Source organism: Ylistrum balloti, unplaced genomic scaffold (genome assembly GCF_031769215.1).
Source record: "Ylistrum balloti isolate Yb309-2 unplaced genomic scaffold, AGI_CSIRO_Ybal_v1 Utg369874, whole genome shotgun sequence".
NCBI classification, from domain to species: Eukaryota; Metazoa; Mollusca; class Bivalvia; order Pectinida; family Pectinidae; genus Ylistrum; species Ylistrum balloti.
In genome coordinates, this window is record NW_026782015.1 from 2,463,533 (window position 1) to 2,486,412 (window position 22,880).

General features: G+C 35.3%; 2 protein-coding genes and 1 non-coding gene across 3 annotated transcripts; 1 reads left to right on the plus strand and 2 right to left on the minus strand.

The window, feature by feature from the left end:
- Positions 1-3,330: 3,330 nt before the first annotated feature.
- Positions 3,331-11,697, minus strand: LOC132546101 (uncharacterized). The gene is made up of 6 exons (XM_060209796.1): positions 11,685-11,697; positions 10,610-10,682; positions 10,085-10,245; positions 8,072-8,236; positions 4,047-4,093; positions 3,331-3,399 (listed from the first exon to the last, which is right to left on the minus strand). The coding sequence occupies exons 1-6, from the start codon at positions 11,695-11,697 to the stop codon at positions 3,331-3,333; spliced, it is 528 nt and encodes a 175-aa protein (XP_060065779.1).
- A 2,177-nt stretch (positions 11,698-13,874) lies between these two features.
- Positions 13,875-13,946, plus strand: Trnaw-cca (transfer RNA tryptophan (anticodon CCA)). The gene has a single exon. It is a non-coding gene; the product is annotated as a tRNA-Trp (tRNA).
- Positions 13,947-15,846: 1,900 nt separating this feature from the next.
- LOC132546103 (uncharacterized) lies at positions 15,847-16,344 on the minus strand. Its single transcript, XM_060209798.1, has one exon. It carries the CDS (start codon positions 16,342-16,344, stop codon positions 15,847-15,849), a length of 498 nt encoding a protein of 165 aa, XP_060065781.1.
- Between the last annotated feature and the right edge of the window lie 6,536 nt (positions 16,345-22,880).

The following is a 22,880-nucleotide window of genomic DNA, read 5'->3' on the forward strand; positions in this document are numbered from 1 at the left end:
TTTGTTGTGACGGGTCAGAATGATATATTTAAGTGAAAGTTTTGTCGTGATGGATCAGAATGATATATTTAAGTGATAGTTTTGTTGTGATGGATCAGAATGATATATTTAAGTAATAGTTTTGTTGTGATGGGTCAGAATGATATATTTAAGTGAAAGTTTTGTCGTGATGGATCAGAATGATATATTTAAGTGATAGTTTTGTTGTGATGGGTCAGAATGATATATTTAAGTGAAAGTTTTGTCGTGATGGGTCAGATAGATGTATTTTTAAGTGATAGTTTTGTTGTGATGGGTCAGAATGATGTATTTTTAAGTGATAGTTTAGTTGTGATGGGTCAGATAGATGTATTTTTAAGTGATAATTTTGTTGTGATGGGTCAGATAGATGTATTTTTAAGTGATAGTTTTGTTGTGAAGGGTCAGAATGCTATATTTAAGTGATAGTTTTGTTGTGATGGGTCAGAATGATATATTTAAGTAATAGTTTTGTTGTGATGGGTCAGAATGATATATTTAAGTGAAAGTTTTGTCGTGATGGGTCAGATAGATGTATTTTTAAGTGATAGTTTTGTTGTGATGGGTCAGAATGATGTATTTTTAAGTGATAGTTTAGTTGTGATGGGTCAGATAGATGTATTTTTAAGTGATAATTTTGTTGTGATGGGTCAGATAGATGTATTTTTAAGCGATAGTTTTGTTGTGAAGGGTCAGATAGATGTATTTTTAAGTGATAGTTTTGTTGTGATGGGTCAGATAGATGTATTTTTAAGTGATAGTTTTGTTGTGATGGGTCAGAATGATGTATTTTTAATTGATAGTTTTGTTGTGACGGGTCAGAATGATATATTTAAGTGATAGTTTTGTTGTGATGGGTCAGAATGATGTATTTAAGTGATAGTTTTGTTGTGATGGGTCAGATAGATGTATTTTTAAGTGATAGTTTTGTTGTGATGGATCAGAATTATGTATTTAAGTAATAGTTTTGTTGTGATGGATCAGAATTATGTATTTAAGTAATAGTTTTGTTGTGATGGGTCAGAATTAAGTATTTAAGTGATAAATTTTCCTTTAATATATTTCAGCAGCAACAATTTCATTTTTTCACTAACTACCGATTAACTCTAACATTTGAACTGCGTTCAGGTTTTAAAAGTGCATGTGATGTCTGTAATCTATATCATCACAATGCTATAAACTGCTGTAAATTCTAGCAAAGGAATGTACAACAAGCACTTCAAGAGTTCTGTGTCGATCTCGTTGTTAAAAATTCTAGTATTTTAGTTATGGATCTCCATAGCAACCTGAGGACTGATGTTATAACATCGCACGTCATTCCCCGCAGTTAGCTCAACATTGATGTATTGTGATCGACGGGAATGTAAACTCCATATAAATTCGTGGGCTGTCACGGGATACCAGCGCGCATGACTACACATGCAGCCCTGGCGTTGAGGTATGTGTTGTGATAGTCTAAGATTTTATTTCCTCATAAGGAGGCAATCAAAATGGTTGGTAGTCTCGGATACATCATCAAGAGAAAAAAAATAGAGAAATATTTACTACGCCAGATTCTTTTTGCCTGTATAATGACAGCCATGAACCTGTCGAAGTAAGTATTTAAATCTATGCAAGATTCGTCACTTACATTCGTGAGCAAGTCCATACACATGTATACATTTCATATTGTAAACGGATTTGGACTAAATAACACATTGGTCTGGTCAATAGACCACTTGTCGAGAATAATGTACTATGTTCACCAACTTCACTAAATTGGTATAATTTCCACTTTTTTAAAGCATAGTTATCGTTTGAACTAATGCTTATTACTATTAATGTACAATATTTCGGGGTGACGTGCTTACGTTCGCAACAGTCCCCATACTGGTTGCTAAGAAAAGAAAGGGTGTCATACTTCCATAACCATGAAATGTTTCTTAAAACCCGATATTGGATGATTTTCAGTAAGACTATAGTACTAATGATATTTGCTAACAAATCCGTAACTTACTCTTACGTTTTAATAGATCATTTAAATAATCATTCCTTATACAACGATGGTCTTGATAGATATCCACTACTATGGGAAACATGACGCACATCCTCGAGAAATGCAGGGTTAGTGAAGGCTGCAAGGATCATAGTCATAATTATGATCTGATTGGAAAAGATCATGTTTTAACTTAAGAAATAAAAACTTATATGGTCAGTGTTTATCTTATAATTTCACTCTCCGTGTATCAGCTCTCTATTGGCTACAATGGATGAATCTTCAGGCACTTGACTTCAATTTTTTTCCAGGATATCATTGTCAAACGTTATGGCCATGGTTTGAACTCGTATGATAAATATTGAGTTAATTTCATGTTTGAACCACGTGTTATCAATGTTGAGCTACATTTAGTTTCGGATTTGTTTTGAGCTCGTTTTATAGTTGCGGAGTAAAATATTTCATTCCTATTTCGAACTCTACTCGTGCATATTTCCCCGTGTAGTAAAAAACTAGTGACATGCTTTGAAACTTACACAGTAGGTACTGAGTTACAACATTTGAACTCAACATGCAAGAATACAGATTTCGACAAATACGTAAGTTCAACTGTTGGTTCTGTGCTTTCTTACCGGGGTTCTTATTCGGGAACATGACATCACTTACTTGGATTGACCACGACATTTACATCGTAGATTTCGTCTATGAAGCAGAAGATGGTTACTCATCCGGAACACCTGGGCCCGTATTCATGAAACCGTTCTCATGTTCAAGCATGAATTTTATGCTCAAGCCTTATGTCTTGTTTAAGTTGGAAATTGATAAATAAGACTAATTTTGCCAAAAGACTTTTACAAAAAAATTAAAAGGACTTCAAGTCTAAGTTATATTCAATGTTTAAAAAACGTATAGTAGATATTGGTTTCTGATCTTTAATGTTTTGCATTTGTATGAAATGGATATATACATTGCATCAAGGTTTTTGTACTCGTATGATAAATACAGCGTTATATCTTTGTTATCGTATATGTGTATTGAGCTACGCATTTGACTGAAATCACCGAAACAAGAAAGTCAATGTTGTCATTATGAAATTTGTGACGTCACAACTATGGTCACATGGCTACAAGTAATTTGTAAACCTACTACCCACAACATATATAACAATATGTAGTCCCATACAATTATACAGAGTTGAGGTGCAAATGCGTTGTAAAACTCGACACCATAAATAATAAAATAAATCGTGATTTTTCTTGTTCTTATTGTAGATATGCTGTGCGCATTGACATTTTACACAGATGTCCGATTATGTATTCAGATTATGCGTTCTGACGTCACGTATGTGTAGGCATGGGGGAGGTCAAGTGACCCTCATACTGGAGGACAAACAGGAGGGTCAAGGTCTATAAAAGAAATAAAACAAGAAGTTACAAAAAAAAAATAACAGAAAATAAATCGTTGTCGTCATAACAGAGAAAAAAAACACATAGAATTATCAATATCACGAGAGACATGGGTTTCATCGTAAAGGCATTACTTAGTGTCATTAACTGGACATCATTTTCACGGTCAAATACAGGTCATAATATAACTGTAGAAATTACAACATTTACAAACGTTACAGTTTATTTTTTTCCATGTGATACAAAATATTTATACTGATTAAAAATGTTTTCCCAAGTAACGCAATGTACTTATTCTGATTAAAAATGTTTTCCCAAGTGACGCAAAGTACTTATACTGATCAAAAATGTTTTCCCAAGTGACGCAATGTACTTATACTGATTTAAAATGGGTTAAGATATGTTTCACATTTTATTGTTTCACAACAATATTTTTGAAATATCGACTACCTTATATAACGTTTTAACAAGCAGAATGAGTATATAAAAAAGTTTTCAGTCTATCATGATTATGGTTTGTCGATGAGGCGTGTTGAAAATGAAATATTGAAGAATTCATCTTTATACTATTGATTAATTAAATGATTCAGAAATGTAAATGATACTAATTCACTGAAAATAATAAGAAGATGATATGTTCTACTTACATCTCTGAAGAAAGTTTCAAACTCGGGCTTTTCAATGGAGTTATCATCTGTAGACGATAAAAGAAATTTATAAAATATTGCAATGCTTGTAATAATGTCCTAATACTTTTTATTAAAAATATTTTTTAGTTGTGATTCATACATGTTTTATAAGTTGTGTGAGTCATACATGTTTTATAAGTTGTGTGATTCATACATGTTTTATAAGTTGTGTGAGTCATGCATGTTTTATAAGTTGTGTGAGTCATACATGTTTTATAAGTTGTGTGATTCATACATGTTTTATAAGTTGTGTGAGTCATGCATGTTTTATAAGTTGTGTGAGTCATGCATGTTTTTTAAGTTGTGTGAGTCATGCATGTTTTATAAGTTGCGTGAGTCATGCATGTTTTATAAGTTGCGTGAGTCATGCATGTTTTATAAGTTGTGTGAGTCATGCATGTTTTATAAGTTGTGTGAGTCATGCATGTTTTATAAGTTGTGTGAGTCATGCATGTTTTTTAAGTTGTGTGAGTCATACATGTTTATAAGTTGTGTGAGTCATGCATGTTTTATAAGTTGTGTGATTCATGCATGTTTTATAAGTTGTGTGAGTCATGCATGTTTTATAAGTTGTGTGATTCATACATGTTTATAAGTTGCGTGAGTCATGCATGTTTTATAAGTTGTGTGAGTCATGCATGTTTTATAAGTTGTGTGATTCATACATGTTTTATAACTTGTGTGATTCATACATGTTTTATAAGTTGTGTGAGTCATGCATGTTTTTTAAGTTGTATGAGTCATACATGTTTTATAAGTTGTGTGAGTCATGCATGTTTTATAAGTTGTGTGAGTCATGCATGTTTTTTAAGTTGTGTGAGTCATACATGTTTATAAGTTGCGTGAGTCATGCATGTTTTATAAGTTGCGTGAGTCATGCATGTTTTATAAGTTGTGTGAGTCATACATGTTTTATAAGTTGTGTGAGTCATGCATGTTTTATAAGTTGTGTGAGTCATGCATGTTTTTTAAGTTGTGTGAGTCATGCATGTTTTTTAAGTTGTGTGAGTCATGCATGTTTTTTAAGTTGCGTGAGTCATGCATGTTTTTTAAGTTGTGTGAGTCATGCATGTTTTATAAGTTGTGTGAGTCATGCATGTTTTATAAGTTGTGTGAGTCATGCATGTTTTATAAGTTGTGTGAGTCATGCATGTTTTATAAGTTGTGTGAGTCATGCATGTTTTATAAGTTGTGTGAGTCACACATGTTTTATAAGTTGTGTGAGTCACACATGTTTTATAAGTTGTGTGATTCATACATGTTTTATAAGTTGTGTGAGTCACACATGTTTTATAAGTTGTGTGAGTCATGCATGTTTTATAACTTGTGTGATTCATACATGTTTTATAACTTGTGTGATTCATACATGTTTTATAAGTTGTGTGAGTCACACATGTTTTATAAGTTGTGTGAGTCATGCATGTTTTATAACTTGTGTGATTCATACATGTTTTATAACTTGTGTGAGTCATGCATGTTTTATAACTTGTGTGATTCATACATGTTTTATAAGTTGTGTGAGTCACACATGTTTTATAAGTTGTGTGAGTCATGCATGTTTTATAAGTTGTGTGAGTCATGCATGTTTTATAACTTGTGTGATTCATACATGTTTTATAAGTTGTGTGAGTCATGCATGTTTTATAAGTTGTGTGATTCACACATGTTTTATAAGTTGTGTGAGTCATGCATGTTTTATAACTTGTGTGATTCATACATGTTTTATAAGTTGTGTGAGTCATGCATGTTTTATAAGTTGTGTGAGTCATGCATGTTTTATAAGTTGTGTGAGTCATGCATGTTTTATAACTTGTGTGATTCATACATGTTTTATAACTTGTGTGAGTCATGCATGTTTTATAACTTGTGTGATTCATACATGTTTTATAAGTTGTGTGAGTCACACATGTTTTATAAGTTGTGTGAGTCATGCATGTTTTATAAGTTGTGTGAGTCATGCATGTTTTATAACTTGTGTGATTCATACATGTTTTATAAGTTGTGTGAGTCATGCATGTTTTATAAGTTGTGTGATTCACACATGTTTTATAAGTTGTGTGAGTCATGCATGTTTTATAACTTGTGTGATTCATACATGTTTTATAAGTTGTGTGAGTCATGCATGTTTTATAAGTTGTGTGAGTCATGCATGTTTTATAAGTTGTGTGAGTCATGCATGTTTTATAACTTGTGTGATTCATACATGTTTTATAAGTTGTGTGAGTCATGCATGTTTTATAACTTGTGTGATTCATACATGTTTTTTAAGTTGCGTGAGTCATGCATGTTTTTTAAGTTGTGTGAGTCATGCATGTTTTATAAGTTGTGTGAGTCATGCATGTTTTATAACTTGTGTGATTCATACATGTTTTATAAGTTGTGTGAGTCATACATGTTTTATAAGTTGTGTGAGTCATGCATGTTTTATAAGTTGTGTTATTCATACATGTTTTATAAGTTGTGTGATTCACACATGTTTTATAAGTTGTGTGAGTCATACATGTTTTATAAGTTGTGTGAGTCATGCATGTTTTATAAGTTGTGTGAGTCATGCATGTTTTATAAGTTGTGTGAGTCATACATGTTTTATAAGTTGTGTGAGTCATGCATGTTTTATAACTTGTGTGATTCATACATGTTTTATAAGTTGTGTGAGTCATACATGTTTTATAAGTTGTGTGAGTCATGCATGTTTTATAAGTTGTGTTATTCATACATGTTTTATAAGTTGTGTGATTCACACATGTTTTATAAGTTGTGTGAGTCATACATGTTTTATAAGTTGTGTGATTCATGCATGTTTTATAAGTTGTGTGAGTCATGCATGTTTTATAAGTTGTGTGAGTCATGCATGTTTTTTAAGTTGTGTGAGTCATGCATGTTTTATAAGAAGTGTGAGTCACACATGTTTTATAACTTGTGTGAGTCATGCATGTTTTATAAGTTGTGTGAGTCATGCATGTTTTATAAGTTGTGTGAGTCATGCATGTTTTTTAAGTTGTGTGAGTCATGCATGTTTTATAAGTTGTGTGAGTCATGCATGTTTTATAAGTTGTGTGAGTCATGCATGTTTTATAAGTTGTGTGAGTCATGCATGTTTTATAAGTTGTGTGATTCATACATGTTTTATAAGTTGTGTGAGTCATGCATGTTTTATAAGTTGTGTGAATCATGCATGTTTTATAAGTTGTGTGAGTCATGCATGTTTTATAAGAAGTGTGATTCATACATGTTTTATAAATAATGATTTTATGAATCTTACGTGAGCTACTAGAATTCTAAATTTCAATGCGTAATGTGAGTTTTTTCTTTAATTTTAAGTTCTTCACAAATTTTAGGTGTGCTACCAGTTTGGAGAATTTAATGTGTGTTACTATGAGTTTTAATTATTTTATTTTTTTTTTATTATTATTTCAAATGTTAATAATTTATTAATTTCAAATATGTTACTTGTTTTATGAATTTTAAAGGTATTTTTATGAATTTCAAGCGTGCGGCAATTTTTATCAATTTTTGTGATACTAATTGATTACGTTTATGTATATACGTTTTTTAATTGTTTATTATTATTATTATTAATGATTTTGTTACTATGTAAACACTAGGAGTGGTTGTTGTATATGGTATATCTTTAACAGAAAGTGAAAGAAATCCCATATATACCAACATATAATTTGTATGAACTATTCATACCAATTCTAAAGCTGAATAGAACTGTTCCGTACCCCTATGCATTTTGTTGGCAATATCAGTTGGGGTTCGATGATATGAGCTGGAGTGAAATATGATGAACTCGTACAGAGTTTATTGTATGCATGATATATTCTGAGTTGAATAACACAAACTTAAGTTTGAAATTCATAAACTTTTAGACAAAATTAAACATTTCCGTCAAGAGCATGATGACATTGCAAATATCTTTCATATTATCAATTCATGTATTGTTGCATTTCTGGTGACATAAAAAGGGTTGAACAGCTTACCGTTTGTGTCGATCTTTTCGAAATATCGCTGTAAGTCGCTTCCAGTTATTTCACTGTCATTATCCATGTCGAGTTCGTAATAAAGCCCTTGTGCTATGATGTCAAGATTCTGCTGATGGCCGACGAAGTGGGTAAGAAACTCGGTCTGGGATATCTGTTTGTCATCTGAATCAAGAACACATGATATCTGTCTGTTATCTCGGTCTTTTAAAACAGGAATGCTTGATAAAATATCAAAATGTTGTCTAAAACAGGAACTTTGGATAAGATATCAGTCGTTTCTAAATTAGGACCTCGAAGATATCTGTTTTTTTTTATCCTTATCTGAAATGCTGGATTTGATACAAATCAACTTCTGTTATCTTCCACAGACAAGTCATGTTAGAACGGCATACGATAGAGTAACGACTGCATGTTTCACACAGGAAGTAGGTCAAAAGATTAATAATATGACGTCAATTTCGCGCCGCGTTGACCTACGTTATGTGCATGCTTTACACGTCGAATAAGATAACGCGCGTTATAGCCTCACGTAAATCATATGGATTGGTGTGATTTTTCAGAAAATCCTTTCAATACTTGAAAATACCAGGATGAACATTATAATATGGTCAATTAGACAGGATAATATTTCAAAATTATATCTGAAATATATTTACCTATTTAATAGTATTAAAATAAATGCATTGTCCAAATGAACACAATGTTGGTGATAACACGTCATCACTCTGGATGGCAGATGAATACAGTTTACCACGATAAAATGACTGCAATCTCATGACTGTCAGGTATGTGTTACCACGATAAAATAATTACAATCTCATGACTGTCCGGTATATGTTACCACGATAAAATAACTACAGTCTTATGACTGTCAGGTATGTGTTACCACGATAAAATAACTACAGTCTTATGACTGTCAGGTATGTGTTACCACGATAAAATAACTACAGTCTCATGACTGTCAGGTATGTGTTACCACGATAAAATAACTACAGTCGCATGACTGTCAGGTATGTGTTACCACGATAAAATAACTACAATCTCATGACTGTCCGGTATATGTTACCACGATAAAATAACTACAGTCTTATGACTGTCAGGTATGTGTTACCACGATAAAATAACTACAGTCTTATGACTGTCAGGTATGTGTTACCACGATAAAATAACTACAGTCTCATGACTGTCAGGTATGTGTTACCACGATAAAATAACTACAGTCGCATGACTGTCAGGTATGTGTTACCACGATAAAATAACTACAATCTCATGACTGTCAGGTATGTGTTACCACGATAAAATAACTACAATCTCATGACTGTCAGGTATGTGTTACCACGATAAAATAATTACAATCTCATGACTGTCAGGTATGTGTTACCACGATAAAATAACTACAATCTCATGACTGTCAGGTATGTGTTACCACGATAAAATAATTACAATCTCATGACTGTCAGGTATGTGTTACCACGATAAAATAACTACAGTCGCATGACTGTCAGGTATGTGTTACCACGATAAAATAACTACAATCTCATGACTGTCAGGTATGTGTTACCACGATAAAATAACTACAGTCTTATGACTGTCAGGTATGTGTTACCACGATAAAATAACTACAGTCTCATGACTGTCAGGTATGTGTTACCACGATAAAATAACTACAATCTAATGACTGTCAGGTATGTGTTACCACGATAAAATAATTACAATCTCATGACTGTCAGGTATATGTTACCACGATAAAATAACTACAGTCTCATTACTGCCAGGTTTATGTTACCACGATAATGTGAAAAATCACGGCCATTAGATATGTTTAACCACGATATGATTAATACATATTATGACCGTTATAAATTTTCCCACGATACAAAATATGCAATATCAAGAACGCTTTAAAATTTTTACCTCGCTCCTATTTATACATTCTCATGACCGTTAAATATATTTTACCACGACATGTGCGCGTAGTATGGCGTTTTAGCTATAATGAAGGACACCTACTATTGTCATCATATTGGTCGAATATGTTTTCTAGATCTGACTCCTCCAAATTCCCACTACTGTCATGGTCAACGCTATTCCAGAGTGCGTCCACCTCTGCGTTCACGATAGACTTGAATTTATCCACTGGACTCAGTGTCGTCGTCGCCGGCGCTCCGTACCTATAGTACATTTCAAAGAAATCCAAAGGAAAGTAAAGTAAAACCGTGCTTAATAGAGCAAATGAAAATATAGGGTTTAATATTAGTTATCAGTTGTTACAATGTTTTCTCGAAACATAACAAATCCGAAATATTTAAACTACAAATGTTGTGATAACTTTTTAAAATAATTTTCGCGTATACTTGAAAATATAATTTAAAATGATCAAATCACCTTAGTCAGGAACCTGCGACTGATTGTAGTAAGGGAAACAACTCTAACATACAGATACACTTTTTCACCTTGTACTGCTAAATAATTGTAAAAATTTGCATGAAGACAACGCTAAAATGGTGCTATATAAACATTGTTTAATTTCCATACCCGACAATACCCAAGAAAACCAGCAGAAGACCCAACATTGTTACCGTCGTGTATGTCCTTAACTGCACAACACCTAGAAGAATGTAAAGCACACACACAATAGCACATTTGAAAAATTCAGAATTCGATGCAAAAGTTAAATGAAATCTAACGACATCATACGACATTTTTTCTCTCTAGTTTTCGTCAGTGACATCAATAGCCGAGATCTTGGAAGAAATACGACTCTTGTTTTACACCCAATATTATTCTGTTGTACTAAAACAATCGGCTTTCCTCAGATTTATTCTGATGTTCGAAATGAAAAGAAATTATATTAATCTTTTTAAACAAAATAATATTCACAATTTGCTATGCTGTAACATTTAAAACAAACATTACGTTTATCTTTAGAAGAAATGAAATTTTCCAAACATACACCAGACCAATCATCAAACAGAGAAATACTAAATGATGACAATTATGAAGTAGGTTTGCACAGGGTCCCATCATCAAATTTATATTTATTTTGATTTAGTTAGCAGTGCAAAAAACCTGTTGGTCTGAATGCAGATGACAGAAAATAAATTCATTATTGTACTGATAATATTTAACTACGAGTCTCAGAGGTTTACATTTACAAAATATCAAAAGATTGGACTGAAAATTTCAAGACACAGTGATGTTGGACTCTGTCCAAAAGTGGGTGAAACGATAGCATATTGCGTCTGAAGACATTTCAGGGCGGATTAATTCCTTTCGGTCCTTCATTCCGAAGATTAAAATCTAAGATAAACACTGAACATTTACAAACAGACCCTGGAATATCCCGTGCTGACAAAAATATCTAGGTTTGCTAAAACAACCCATCGAAATCCTAGACTAAATACTAGATTATCATGCTTCCAACAGGATTCCTAATGTTCACAGGATTCAATACATGCGCCATTTCCTTCTTGGTCGACTAGCTGCTCAGTCAGCCATATATCCAGGCCTATATTACCTTTAAAAGTATCATACAATGTACAATGGCGTTAAAGAAATATATTTGGATTATAAAGTGCTCCATTTTTTATCACTTAACCTCAACACTCACCCTGAAAAGCCATCTTCTACATAGGAACGTTTTCTTTTTCCGTATTGAACATTAAAATGAATTTTGCAACAAGCATACGATAAAGTTATTATAAGATATTCAACAAGTCGGAAGAATGAAGCGTCACCACGCTTTTAAACAACAAGAGAGCTTGTTATTGTTTAACATGTGGTCGCTGAGGTCAAAACAGGAAAAAATGGTCGATAAACTAGCGATACAGGTTCTTTGGTGGCGCCGTAAGACAAGTTTCTCAACTCACATAAGTATAAACGAATAATGTTGAATTGTATGGACTAAAACCTACGATTGTTAAAATTTCTTTATCATGGAAAATGGATTTTCCTGAATTAAATTACTTATAATATACCTCACCATTACAGCATACAAGTAATTCTAGCTGAAAAAGTTTGATCCGATTCCCGACAGCTTACCTAATTGACGTCAGTTTTCAGAAGAGTGTGCATGAAAAGATTGTCTGCACTTTTATCTGTTCTGATAACCTTGATACCATGACATGACTATCAATGTCATTTCAATGTTCACGTGCTTACACAGTTGTTCATCGGTATTTCAAGGACATCGAGCTAGGCAAACAACCTGTAAAAGATAAGAAGAAGAAGAAGAAGAAAAAAAGAGCACGTGCCCACGACATTATTCTCAGAAAATGATTATCAGTCCAGTTCATTTTTGATGACAAAGAATTTTTTTTTATTTCTAAAATTCCCTACTTTAATGTCAGTCACACGACTTTGAAGGACTGTTTGAAATCCTTAGCTTGATGTCAGTCACATTTCTGAAGGACTGTTTGACATTCCTAGCTTGATGTCAGTCACATCTCTGAAGGACTGTTTGAACATCCCTCACTCAATGTCGTTCACATTTCTGAAGGATTGTTTGAACACCCCTAGCTCAGTGTCACCCACATTTCTGAAGGACTATTTGAACACCCTTAGCTCAATGTCATCCACATTTCTGAAGGACTGTTTGAACACCCCTAGCTCAATGTCATCCACATTTCTGAAGGACTGTTTGAACACCCCTAGCTCAATGTCACCCACATTTCTGAAGGACTGTTTGAACACCCCTAGCTCAGTGTCACCCACATTTCTGAAGGACTGTTTGAACACCCCTAGCTCAATGTCAGTCACATCTCTGAAGGACTGTTTGAACACCCCTAGCTCAATGTCAGTCACATTTCTGAAGGACTGTTTAAACACCCCTAGCTCAATGTCACCCACATTTCTGAAAGACTGCTTGAAAACCCCTAGCTCAATATCACCCACATTTCTGAAGGGCTGTTTTAACACCCCTAGCTCAATGTCACCCACATCTGTGAAGGACTGTTTGAACACCCCTAGCTCAATGTCACCCACATCTGTGAAAGACTGTTTGAACACTCCTAGCTCTATGTCACCCACATCTGTGAAGGACTGTTTGAACACCCCTAGCTCAATGTCACCCACATCTGTGAAGGACTGATTGAACACCCCTAGCTCAATGTCACCCACATTTCTGAAGGACTGCTTGAACACCCCTAGCTCAATGTCACCCACATTTCTGAAGGGCTGTTTGAACACCCCTAGCTCAATGTCACCCACATCTGTGAAGGACTGTTTGAACACCCCTAGCTCAATGTCAGCCACATTTCTGAAGGACTGCTTGAACACCCCTAGCTCAATGTCACCCACATTTCTGAAGGGCTGTTTGAACACCCCTAGCTCAATGTCACCCACATCTGTGAAGGACTGTTTGAACACCCCTAGCTCAATCTCACTCACATTAAAAAACATTTGGTTAAACATTTAATGCAGAATTAAACAAATTTCCTTTTGTACCGTCTTTAGTGTCGGTTTTTTCATTAGATGTGCGTGACTAAAATTCCAAGAATGTCGACATTCAAAACTAGTCTTGTGTATAACCTGTCGATCATTTATCTCTAGTGTAGGAGTGAATGTTTAATTGTGTAAAATCCTTGACTCTCACAACATATACCTGGGCTGATATATTTTCATTACAAAACTTCATTTCAAAACATATGGTTTGAGATTGATATAAAAAAAAAAGTGTATGCCAAACCGGTTTAAATCGGCAGGGACGGCTTGTTTGCATGAGAACTCGCACGTGCTAATCGATACCACGTTCTTCTCGTGATCGCATTAGTCGTTTAGATAATGGTGATTATTCCATATGGACTCCGTGGCGCAACGGTAGCGCGTCTGACTCCAGATCAGAAGGTTGCGTGTTCAAATCACGTCGGGGTCAGTATACATTTTGTTGTATTATATGTGTTTAATATTTTATACTAATAAACAGTATGTTATTATTTTAGAAAACGTAGACGGATGTATTACAGACAGATAAACAAACAGACAGACAAAAATAAACATATATTATTGTAATGCTCTATCTAAGTGTAAACGCACACAAATCTACAAATCTGAAGTGTGCGAATGCGCTTTCCTTCTTACAAGAATTTTATAAATGGATATAGCTAGTAATTTATTCCAGCATTAATGGAATTGCTTGGCTATATGATGGCGTAATTTGATCCCCATCTTTGTAATCCTGGGTATATTTTTTTAGTATATCTCTGATTGGATAACATTAAGTACAGTTGATTACTGTACTGTTAATGAACAGGAAATTGCAATTGTCATATTTTTGTCGTCATTTATTATTTTTGATAAATGGCATATTTCAATTTCAATCAGAGTCTGGTTTTGTGTATTTAGAATAAGTATAACCCAGATTACAAACAGAGCACATCCTTTGTTCGGTGCAGCGCTAAAAATAACTAGATTGTGTTACATTTAGGTTAGATTTAAAAGATTGTGTCAGATACATACAATTGAACACGATACTGTGGAACTAGGTGATGAATTTAACTGTATCATACAACTATTTCGTCCTTCTATGGATCGTCAGTGATGTTACATCATGCAGCTGTTTCGTCCTTCAATGACCTTTCAATACAAACTTTAAATTATATACAGTAGCATCAGATAATGAATTAAACTGCATCATACAGCTGTTTGGTCTTTCCAGGACGCGTCAGTGATGCTAAGGGCCAAATCTTTGAACCTAGGAGACGACTGAGATAAAGCTAAGTGTCAAAATCTAGAAAGAGAAGTGCACTAGACTCATATTTCTGAATTAGAACGTCGAGTATATTCAGAACCGTAGTACTATTCGACTGAATTAAAATGAGGCAGGTTACGGTGAAGCTCTTGGACTTACCCTTAAAGACTGTACACAAAACACGCCACATTTATCTGTCTTTACAGTCTGAAAACTTACCATCAAAAAGACACGAATCAACAAAGTTAAACATTGCAGACTTTTTGTAGTTATACATGGTACTTTGGTCCTGTCTCTCTGAAAGGACACGTAATTGATAATGTCAAGCTGTTTGACCTTAATGTCCACCTGTATGACTATCCGAGGTAGAAACTAGTCCGAAGATGAATGGCAGACCACTATATAAATATCTATACTGACACGCAAAAGAAACGTAACATGTGATTTTATGCAAGAATTTCATTACTTCATTGAAATTTGTCATTTAAATTTGACACCTGATACAAGATTTAAATGTATTCTTTGGAATAACACTGTCGATTTCTCATTTTGCCCTCATCCATTCTGTAAAAAATAACGAGTATGCCCGCCGTTTGCATTTGTTGAATCATGCGATGCATAGAATTTACTAAGCGGTTTATTTGTGCCACAGGGATGTTCTGCCACTCTTCTAGAAGTGCTTGACGCAAAGCGGGTTAGTCTCTGATGGATTTGGGCGCGTTCGAATGCGTCGATCTAGCAAGTCCCAGACATGCTCTATTAGTGACAGATCGGGACTGTAAGGGGGCCAAGGTAGTGTTTGCACATTGTTTTGGCGCAGAAAATCCATTGCAAGTCGCGCTACGTGACATCTGGCATTGTCTTGTTGAAAAATTAAGTTATGCTGGCGAACAAAAGGGACCGCGACAGGTTGCAGGACAGTGTCTTTGTACCGCTGAGCGGTCAAATTGTCTTCAATGACCACTAAAGGGGTTTTGTGACCACCGCAAATACCGCCCCATACCATTACGCTACCACCACCAAATCTGTCACGTTCCAACATGCAGTCGTCGGTGTATCGTTCACCACGACGTCTGAAAACACGTCAACGTCCATCAGAGCGATAAAACGTAAATCTGGACTCGTCAGAGAAGAGAACACGGCGCCATCTTTGCATAGGAAATACATTTGGACGGTGTTGTCGCAACCACTGAAGCCTGATGTCACGTCGTCGACGGTTAAGTGGCAATCCCACTGCAACGCGTTGAGGTTTTATACCGTATGATCGCAAACGCCTCAGCACAGTATCATGACTTATTCTCGGATGATGTGTCCCTGGTGTCTCGTTTGCGATTTTCTGTGCAGTTCGGAAGCGGTTGCGCAGATGCTGCAACCTCATGAAACGGTCCTGGCGTGGTGTCGTTACCTTCGGTCGGCCAGTTCTAGGGAGGTCAGCAGTTGTACCAGTAGTTCTAAGGCGGGCGTATAGTAGACTAACAGTGCTTTTATGGACATTCAGTACCCTTGCCACAGCATTTTGGGTGTTTCCACCCAATAGTAACTGCACTGCTCTGTTACGTTCATCATTGGCTAGCCGAGGCATCTTGTTTGCGCAACAAAAATGTTAATCAACAGTGGATAATTCTTACCAAATACCTGAAGGATAACAAACAGGTCTGATACTCACGAAGTGCTGCCACGTGTACGCGTGCACGTGCAAATCGGGGTAAATGGCCGTGTATCGCGCGTGCGACAACAGGTAGTGTGACAGAGTTCAGTCAACCGTGAATTGTTCGGAAACGTGCGTGGTATCATTTTAGTCAAAAAGGCTAGCAAAGTTTATTCATATTTTAAAAAATGTTGATATTTCATATAGGTTGAGTTTCTTTTGCGTGTCAATATATAATATATATATAAGTAATTCTAACTAGGAAATTAATTGTGCTTTATAATATTTTTACACTTTTGAAATCGAATCATATTATCAACTTTGTTTCATTTTTCATGAAAAGTTGAAAGAAGCAGCTCACATACAGCCCCATTGAGTGGCTACCGCTAGGATAATGTATAAAAATTAGGAAAACTATAGTATTTACTGAAAATCTATGTACAAAATGTAGATAGGTCCATATCAACCGACACTGTAGCTGTTAAAAGATGCAGGAAAGAGGCTTCATGATGACGGTACTTACATCCTCCTCAATGTGGGGACCCACGTGACTTATTATCAGCACAGGGGCATGTAACAATGTTTCTAGGGGATAAAGACTTGTATGCTGTACTATAACAAGTAAAGGGGGCGAACGAAATACCTGAGAGTTAGTATCCTAAACACTTCGCCTGTGATAATTTTGTAGGAGCAGTTGATGAAACGTGACAGACGATCAAGAAAATTAGTAGTTTGAGAAAACGGAGATTTCGAATTTGATGTATTGAAACAGGACATTGATATTTACTGGGAAAACTAACCATGTCGTTGGCTTTTTTCCTTTCAACGTAGATCTCAACATCATCTGAAATTCAGTGAAAATGGAAAATAGATTATGATAAGCAGCAGCTCTATTTTTTAAGTTTTGAAAAAAAATCAGTAGATATATAATCGATTACAGATATATATATGTACTTTTTACATCAGTACAACCTCTGAAAACATTTATTTTATTTGAGGAAATTAAACGGAACAAGACTAATTAATTAGAATGATGATCCCAGGGTTTTGCGGAGGTGACGTCACATAAAAATGTCTATAAGCAATATAAAGAGAAACATTTACTGAAAGAAACCAATAAAATGTACGAAGAGGGTGGTCATAACAGAATTTTTATGATAATGGAATACAGCGGGAAACATTCTTTGTAAGGAAACATCCACATGCCAGGGGCGTAGCTTCCATAGAAAGAAAAAGCCCGGGCTTACACATGAAAAAATCCGTGCATAGAGTATGTCGGACAAAATTACAAAATTAAGGTTGAAAATAAATATCAGGGGTTGAATTTTGTTGTTAAATAATTTTAAAAAACTGTCTCAGAAAACATCTTTCAAATCATGAAATTCATGACCCCTCGCCTGGGCTTACACATTTCTGCTGGGCTTGCTACGCCCCTGCATACATTAACGCTACTTTACCAAATTTTACACATAGTCTCTGTATATAAGTAAGTACATAGTTAATCCAAATACATTATACTAGAATTAATGATAGCACAAATATAAAATATTTACCAGATGAACTGGAATACACGTGTATTACCTGTTATATTACATGTTAACTGATTTCTGTATGACATGTGGTATAGTAAATGAAATCAACTTGCTTTGTTCCTGTTTTCAGCTCACTAATGTTATTATTCCAAAATTCAAGACATACTTTTATTATTTCAATATATACATAAATCTTTCAGTATTACTTCCTAAAATTCAAAACATTTGTGTCTGATCTGGCTTTTTGTATTTAGCAATCAGATTGGCATTCGCACGATTAGGCCGACAAATCCTAGTCCGGTATATTTCGATAGAATAAGTCCACGGTCTAAGATTCTTGTTTATTCTGTTATTTGCGCTCTCCGTAGAAATTTGTCATGTCTTATTTTCTTTCCTTATCATGTTTGTTTATTATAATAGAATCACTTGCTACAGATTTGATGTATATTTATCACTAAATATCATTGCGTACCTCAATCCCAGAAGGATTTTAATGCGTAGTTGTCGGTGTTCGGATTTTGTTAAATTGTGTGTAAGACTGGGAGTTATCTCCCTTGCTATGTTGTCAATTTGTCCTGCATGCGTTACATACTTGACTATGACGTGTGGCAAACAATTCTTATTGTATATTTGGTTATAATTAGAGATGATGATGATGATGATGATGATGATGATGATATGATGATGATGATGATGATGATGATGATGATGATGATGATGATGATGATGATGATGATGATGATGATGATGATGTATCTGAAAGAAAGAAAACAAAAAATTAAATTTAAAATTGTATTTCTATATTTTGGTTAGACATTTTGACATTCAAATACACAAAAATGATATCTATATATCTTGCACATTCTGATTTGATATTATATTTGAGGTAGAATTAGTACCGATGAACATCATTAAGATAAATGGTATTTCAAGGAAGTCACGAGAAACATTTTTTTGTAACAAAAACACATTGATGAAAAACAAAACTCCTGAAGAATCCAAAAAAGCTAATACACTGAACGTATATCAAATTGGCATTTAACACTGATCAGTTTTCTTAACGAGAGTACGAGGGAGTTTAAACGTAGCATTTCTGAATTACAGGGAACATTTTTACTGTGATATTTTTTATGATTAACTTAATGAATTAAACTGTATAGTGTTAACTATGATGTGTATCAGCTAATCTACTGATTACTTTGTACGTTGTACAATTACCAATAACTTTACTGTTTACACTGACCCATATATACATCCTTTAGATATATCATTGACCATGGTAACACACTATAGTGTGATCTCTCCGAAAGCCTTTGTGTATTACCAGCCCATGAACTGCCAATGGCGTAGGAACATGGTAAGTAATGAGGCTTCTTCATTCACAATCAAAATTGAAAATTATAAATAAAAACATTAAAATCCTTTTAGATGGTGTTCATTGGTGATATGAATGCCAACTGGATAAAGGCAGATTCCACATGAAGCACTCGCGCGTTTTAATTGAATTGCGCTAATCCAGCTGATATTTAAATTGTCCGCGAATGCCTCCCGAAATCATTTCAGTGTTTATTAAATAATAGACAAACAATAGGAAGTAGAGATTCCAGGAAGAAAAGCAGATCCAGTATTCATTCATTACAGCGAAAAGTGAAATGTGGGTTGGCATCTAACTTACCAACCTAACAACGTGATGTCCACTTTTGTACCAACCCATTGTAACAGACAAACCGACCAAAAATCCGACATCATCAACGCCTGTCTCTATCAGGAAAAAACTTATCCAGAATCCGGAACTAAATGGTCTGCCTGTATCAGGCAGAACCCTATCCAGCATCCGACATCATCAGGGTTAGTCTGTATCTGGAATAAACCTCTCACAGAATCCGGCATCATCAGGGACTGTCTGTATCAGATAATAAACCTCTCACAGAATCCGACATCATCAGGGACTGTCTGTTGCTAGAATAAACCTCTCACAGAATCCGACATCATCAGGGACTGTGTGTATCTGGAATAAACCTCTCACAGAATCCGACATCATCAGGGACTGTCTGTAGCTGGAATAAACCTCTCACAGAATCCGACATCATCAGGGACTCTCTGTATCTGGAATAAACCTCTCACAGAATCCGACATCATCAGGGACTGTCTGTATCTGGAATAAACCTCTCACAGAATCCGACATCATCAGGGACTGTCTGCATCTGGAATAAACCTCTCACAGAATCCGACATCATCAGGGACTGTCTGTAGCTGGAACAAACCTCTCACAGAATCCGACATCATCAGGGACCGTCTGTAGCAGGAATAAACCTCTCACAGAATCCGACATCATCAGGGACTGTCTGTAGCAGGAATAAACCTCTCACAGAATCCGACATCATCAGGGACTGTCTGTAGCAGGAATAAACCTCTCACAGAATCCGACATCATCAGGGACCGTCTGTAGCAGGAATAAACCTCTCACAGAATCCGACATCATCAGGGACTGTCTGTGTCTGGAATAAACCTCTCACAGAATCCGACATTATCAGGGTTAGTCTGTAGCTGGAACAAACCTCTCACAGAATCCGACATCATCAGGGACCGTCTGTAGCAGGAATAAACCTCTCACAGAATCCGACATCATCAGGGACTGTCTGTGTCTGGAATAAACCTCTCACAGAATCCGACATTATCAGGGTTAGTCTGTAGCTGGAACAAACCTCTCACAGAATCCGACATCATCAGGGACTGTCTGTAGCTGGAATAAACCTCTCACAGAATCCGACATTATCAGGGTTAGTCTGTAGCAGGAATAAACCTCTCACAGAATCCGACATCATCAGGGACTGTCTGTAGCTGGAATAAACCTCTCACAGAATCTGACATCATCAGGGACTGTCTGTGTCTGGAATAAACCTCTCACAGAATCCGACATTATCAGGGTTAGTCTGTAGCTGGAACAAACCTCTCACAGAATCCGACATCATCAGGGACCGTCTGTAGCAGGAATAAACCTCTCACAGAATCCGACATCACCAGGGACTGTCTGTGTCTGGAATAAACCTCTCACAGAATCCGACATTATCAGGGTTAGTCTGTAGCTGGAACAAACCTCTCACAGAATCCGACATCATCAGGGACCGTCTGTAGCAGGAATAAACCTCTCACAGAATCCGACATCACCAGGGACTGTCTGTATCAGGAATAAACCTCTCACAGAATCCGACATCATCAGGGACTGTCTGTAGCTGGAATAAACCTCTCACAGAATCCGGCATCATCAGGGACTGTATGTAGCTGGAATAAACCTCTCACAGAATCCGACATTATCAGGGTTAGTCTGTAGCTGGAACAAACCTCTCACAGTATCCGACATCATCAGGGACTGTCTGTATTAGGAACAATCTTATCCAGAATCCGACATCTTCAGGGTAAGTCTGCTTCAGGCCGTTTTCACTACCGAGTGTACGAGGGTGGTACCATGCCATTAAGCTTCGTTCTCATAAAGCAATTGTTCACATTGCACTAAACTGGATATTTAAATCATTACAACACACAGTGGTGAGGCTGTATGAAACAGTTTAACCATTCCCCGAACCTCAGAAAGCACTGCCTGTTCGGAAATTAATCACAAATACTGTTACAGTTGCATGTTATAACAGCCCACAAAATTACTGACCACATTTTCTAGATATAATAAGCATTTTATGCAAATCTCTGGTTACAAGAAGCTTGATTTCTATCATGATTAGAAAATGAGAAAGAATCTGTGGTATTCTTTTAAGTTCTAGAAGTTTATGGTTTTTGTTTTCTTGTACCTGCATCGACGTGAATTTACATTGGTATAATCGCCTATAGGCGTATCCGTTGTAAAAAGTACTTTGATAAATGTAGACAATGTATGTATAAACTATATATATATATAAATATATCCTTTTATCGACATTTAATAATTTTTATTTAATTTTCACAAAACATTTTAAAATATTATCTTTAACACATCGTTCGGAAGCAGTAGGTGGCGCCACATTGACATCATTGACAACACCATGACAACAAAATAATTTGATTGATATTTTTGTTTCCTGTTTTCAAATTCATATGCAACAGGACATCTAAATCTTTCTTCATATCCAGTGTAAGTATTAGCCGTCTTTGTAGTAGATTTAATTTACACTAATGCTGATTTATAAAGGGTCTGCAGAATTAAAATTGTCACAATTTGTCCGTTCAATAAAAAAATAATCTAATTTATTGCTTACCTGGAAATTGTGAAAATCTAATCTGGTATCAGATATCCGATACAGATCGGGTATGAAACATAGTGTTTTGTACCCGATATCTGATACGGTACGAGTGTCCGATCAGAATCACCTAACGCCTTGTTACAAACCACGTGTCGCTATTCATACTGGGGTGATATCTCGTCGTATTATCGATATCATTAGATTGTTGTTCTTTTGAACTGGAATATTTAATATGAGAATATTAATACCTAATAGAGATAGGAAGGATTCATTCTCATGTGAACACCGTGGTACCTTGTATGTGCGTGTAACAGACAAATATATCAGTACTGTTTTGATAGCTTACTTGGCAGCACATCAACTGAAACACAAATAAATATTTTTACATTTTTGTTGACCTGGAAAATAAAACAGTGACTTTTAAGCTATTTTCTACACCAAATCATGATAAACTTACCATTCTGGCTGTTTTGCTAACGCCACAAATTAACACCGTTATTGTTATAACATTTCTATTGACGCTGCAGAATGACATTGTCACTATTTTCATATTTCTATTGTCACTGTTTTCATATTTCCATTGACACTACATAATGCCATTGTCACTGTTTTCATATTTCTATTGACCCTACATAATGACATTGTCACTGTTTTCATATTTCTATTGACGCTACATAATGACATTGTCACTGTTTCATATTTCTAT

Coding starts and splice junctions, on each gene's coding strand:
- LOC132546101 (XM_060209796.1), bottom strand. Junction 4,094..8,071: donor CGAAAAGATCGACACAAACG/GTAAGCTGTTCA, acceptor TATCGTCTACAG/ATGATAACTCCATTGAAAAG. Junction 3,400..4,046: donor TTGAAACTTTCTTCAGAGAT/GTAAGTAGAACA, acceptor TTTCTTTTATAG/ACCTTGACCCTCCTGTTTGT.
- LOC132546103 (XM_060209798.1), bottom strand. CDS start 16,344: ATGCCTCGGCTAGCCAATGATGAACGTAACAGAGCAGTGCAGTTACTA.